Genomic DNA, 4,929 nt, shown 5'->3' on the forward strand with positions numbered 1-4,929 from the left:
AAAACATGGTATCCCCTCAAATCAACGTTTACAGCAACAAATAATTCAAACAAGCTGACAATATTCTGGAATAAAAAAACCACAATAAATAGCACGGTAAATTCGATTCACACAGCTCAAGAACATGGTATCCCCTCAAATCAACGTTTACAGCAACAAATAACCATCCCACTATACATTAAATTAATCAACTACAAAAAAAATTAAGTCAAGGAAGTAAAAGAACTACCATCAAAACCAACCATCCGATATCCTGCTAAAGTAACCATCCAATTAGGGTCAACTAAAGATCGATAATGGTCAGCTTTTTAATGTCATATTGCATGCAAAGGTCAACCAGGCGAGGAAAAATATTATGCTATTTAAACCAGATAACCTAATTTTTGTGATCTTTCCTGCACTATCGTTAAATCAATTCCAACCATCTCAGCCAACATCTTACTCAACATGTTCCAGCATACTAAAATTGCATCTATTCAGTTTTTTACTATGTACAATCAAACATCTCAGCAGGATAAACTGTATCTAGATCAAGAAGAAATAGAAAGATGTATCGTGAAAAGAAGAAATTAACCTACTAACCTTAGATGGTCGACGACGATCGGAGATGGGGGCCCTTAACACCAACGAGACCTTGGCCCGTCCAATGGTCACGGCATGAACTATCTGACACAGGAGACATGATCGTTGGCGCAGGCTGATGCAGAGATGATGCGCAGGAAGCAGGTTCGGGTGCTGCTGTTCGAGTCAGCGCCGATGACTGGTCTACGTCACGAGGCGACGCAAGGCTGGGATGTTCAACCCAGAATGGTGCGACTCAGTTGCTGCCAGCGATCGGATACGGGTGTGGATGCTGGGTGCTGCAGAAGGGGTGGGTGGTGACGGATGTGGTAGCTCACGCGACAACGCTCCGTTCGGATGTTCAGCACCGACGGTGCAAATCCGATGCTGCCAGCAAAGGAGGACGATCGCGCAGACTAGTGGGCGATGCAATTCTCGTTGGAGGTGCGGCAGGTTGCGGGTACTGGCGGCGGCGCGAGGGTGGGGGGAGGTTGAGCAGCGACAGTCGAGGATTTTGGGGGTAGGGTTACCTACTGTCAATAAAAATAAATGGAGAATAATTTGAAATTGGGGGTTTGAATTAAGATAAATGAGGGTTTATTTTTTTTTATTGTAAATAGGCCAAATAAATAGCTCATTATATATATTATATAAATACTTTATTATCTTCCTAGTGGGACTCGTTAGTTTAATATTCTTGTTAAATAGTTCACTTCCTTTAAATGAAATTTTCTTTTACCCTTTAGCTGGTACCTATTAAATAATAAAGCAATGCTCTACGTGAGGGAGTGATCCCAATAAAAGAGACAAAACGGGTTACTTGCTCTCCTATGTGAACACTTTTGTGAATATACTTCAAGCGTAATCATGCTATTCTATCCTTTCACATTATTCAATATATGTCATTAAACAAGTGATCAAATAAAACATCCAAAGGAGAATGTCGCACAAACCTAGTATCAGTCAACATAATGACATAGATGTGAGTTTGTATTAGTGTTTGTCAAACTAAAATTTAAATAAATATGATTTTATAGAATTAATTTTGTTTAAAATAAATTTGTGCTATTATAATTTATATTTAGTAATTTTATATTAAAATAAATTTTGCTAAAATAAATATTATTTGAATAATATTAGTTAAAATTATTTTTAAATAGATAATTACTAAAAAAAGACATGATATTAAATTATAATATTATCTTTTTAAGTAATTTTTTATATTTTTAATATGTTTTTTATATAATATTTTTTTAGTATTTTTAGTATTTTTTTAATATATTATAATTTTTTATTATTATTATTTATAGTTAATTTTTTTGTTTAATTTACTCTCCATAATGAGATCAGGAGTAAATCATATTATAAAACGATAATAATAATAATAATAATATAATATACAAAGACCACAATTATAAAAATGTACAAAGTGAATGTCAAACAAAAAAATTAACAAAAAATTAGTAAATAATAAAAAACTCATATAAAGAAAAATAATAAGAATTCTATAAATAAAACAATCACAATATAAAGAATAAAATTGGTAAAAAAAAATAAATTTTTAAAAGTAATGGATAAACTAATTAGTGGATGCAAAAGTTACGATTGTTTTTTTTTTGTGCACATAGGTGTGAATACAAAATATCACATATGTGTTCACAAGGAAAAAAAAAAGTGACCAAATAAACAAAAGATTAAAATATTCTAAAAACTTAAATTTCATATATTCTAAATGTCAAACCAAACAATTTTTCTAGTTTAATAATAATTTTTCTTGTTTTAGTTAAACTTTGATCGAAATGGAGGATTTACGGGTACCTAGCTAGATTCAAATTGTCCACGTTTCCAGCATGGGTTAATAAGGATGGAATTTTATAAATATAACATGTGATAAGTGTAAGTAGAGCTTGATTAATCGAAAGAATCAAATCAAATCAATTTATATATTAATTCATATTTCATTTCAACTGAATAATTTGTCACTAAACTAATCAAATTTATTTAGAGCAGTGTTCTGACCAGTTCAATAAGAATTTTTGATTCGACTACGAACTAATGTCTCAACGGGTCATTTGACCCGAGTTTAGAGGTGATCCGCGTGTCACTTCACACTTACTAAAAAACCTAGACAATTAGTAAAAGCTTTCAGGTAAATAGGCCTAAATGAAGAGGCCCACCCGAGTTCAGAATATAAATAGGGAGGGACCTATTCCTCTTTAAAGGTACGTCACCTTTTTACCTTAATTAGCCGCCTTTTTGTATGAATACTGATTTTAGTATCGGAGTATCCTTACAGGTGGTCCCACCGACGACTCAGATGATCGTCTTACCCTCGAAGTTCGCGCCCAGGTCCAGATCCTCTCATACCAGTTGCTCCAACCTTGACCTCCCCTGATCCGCCATTCTCTCGAGCAACTAAATATTAGCGCCGTCTGTGGGGACCTGACACAAGTATGGAGCTCTTTACTCACACAGAGGAAGTACGAGAAGAAGGGGGAGCCCGCTTGAGAAGCAGGGTAAGCTCCGTAACGCTCGAGACCACTGTCCCATCAGGACGACCCCTCCTCCAAATCTCCCGAGAGACACCTGTTTGGTAGTATAGGCGATGACAACTCAAAGATCATATAGGAACTTTGACACCGAGTCCAAAACTTGAAAAGAGAGCTAGCAGCGAGGGATCGCTACCGTCCCAAGCACAGTAAAGACTTTCGTCCAAGTCTATCTCGCACCCGATCTCCCACCAAGAGGTCGGAAGACCGTGGGAGAAGCCCCAAGAGGGACAACAGACGAGGATGAGCTGAGGCCCGGTCTCACTCCTACACCCATGATAGGTCGGAAGGCCGCGGTAAAACCTGGAGAGACAGAGAAAAGAAGCGACGGGACCCCATCATTATGGGTGCAACCCTTTTCCACCCCTCAATCCTCAAGGTCCGGCTTCTGAAAAACTTGGACAAGCCAACGGATAGGAGGTACAATAGGACAAAAGACCCCGAGGAACATCTGACGGCCTTTTGAGGCCAGAATGAACTTGGAGGGTGTTGGTGATATTGTTAGGTGTCGTGCTTTCTCAGTAACCCTGGCAGGTCCAGCGATATGGTGGTTTAACGCGCTCCCGCAAGAATCCATGACGGCTTTCGTGGACATCTCACAAAAGTTCTTAGCGCAGTTCACCACGCAGATAGCCAAAGTCAAGCACCTGATCAACTTGTTATGGGTCATGCAGCGTGCTGGCGACCCGATGAGGAAGTTCCTTGATCGGTTCAATGATGAATGTCTAGAGATTGATGGCTTAACAGACTCAGCGGCGAGCCTGTGCCTAACAAACGGCCTGTTGAATGAGGATTTTAGGAAACACCTCACTACTAAACCTATTTGGACCATGCAGGAAATCCAGAATGTGGCGAGGGAGTATATCAATGATGTAGAAGTTAGTCAAGTGGTGGCCACCAATAAGCGGCAGCCACCCAACCCGCCAGCTCATCAAGCCGGGTACGTGGAAAAGCCAAAGGATGTGCCAAAGGAGGGAACGTCTACGAAGCCATTCAAACCATTTCCCCGGGTAGGCAAGTTTACTAACTACACCCCTCTCACGGCACCTATTGTGAAAGTTTACCAACAAATCGCAGATAAAGACATACTTTTGAAACCTCGACAGCTAGAGGATAGGACAAGTGAAAATAAAAGCCTGTACTGTGACTATCAGAAGGGTTTTGGCCACAAAACCCAGGATTGCTTTGATCTGAAGGACGCTTTGGAGTAGGCCATTTGGAAAGGCAAGCTTACTGAGTTTTTGCAGTTCATAGGAGAATCGAGGAGGAGAGCGAGAACAGTCTGAGGAGGATCGCAGCTGAACTGTGATGCCAAGGCAGCCTCCCTCCTCCCCCAAGAATGCTGACAACGCTCCAACCGTAGTCATTAATGTTGTGGTCGGGAGAGACGCACCACCCAAGTTGAAGTCAATAGAAAAAAAAGATGCTAAACTCCTAGCCGTCTCTTTGGGAAATCCCAAGACCCAATCCACGGAGCTTCCCGAGATATCTTTCGGCTTGAAAGATCGATGGTATCAAAATTTCCTTGAAAACCCACCAATTGTGATCACGGCAATGATCAGGACGGGGCTGGTTAAAAAATCCTAGTGGACACCAGAGCTGACTCGAACATCATGTTTAGGAATCTATTTGACGCTCTAGGGCTAAAAGAAAATGACCTCAAAAACCACCAACACGGGGTCGTTGGCTTGGGCGATAACTACATAAGACCTTACGGGCTAATCACACATCCTATTTGTGTTGGATCTGGGGAGAGCAAGAGGTTGAAGATGGCAGAGTTCGTGGTCTTGAGGGTCTCCACAGCCTACAACCTCATCTT

General features: G+C 39.9%; 1 protein-coding gene across 1 annotated transcript; it reads left to right on the plus strand.

The window, feature by feature from the left end:
- The first annotated feature begins 3,583 nt into the window (after window positions 1-3,583).
- LOC112742811 (uncharacterized) lies at window positions 3,584-4,321 on the plus strand. The gene has a single exon (XM_025792048.1). It carries the CDS (start codon window positions 3,584-3,586, stop codon window positions 4,319-4,321), a length of 738 nt encoding a protein of 245 aa, XP_025647833.1.
- Window positions 4,322-4,929: the final 608 nt, after the last annotated feature.

Source organism: Arachis hypogaea, chromosome 14, assembly GCF_003086295.3.
Source record: "Arachis hypogaea cultivar Tifrunner chromosome 14, arahy.Tifrunner.gnm2.J5K5, whole genome shotgun sequence".
NCBI lineage: Eukaryota > Viridiplantae > Streptophyta > Magnoliopsida > Fabales > Fabaceae > Arachis > Arachis hypogaea.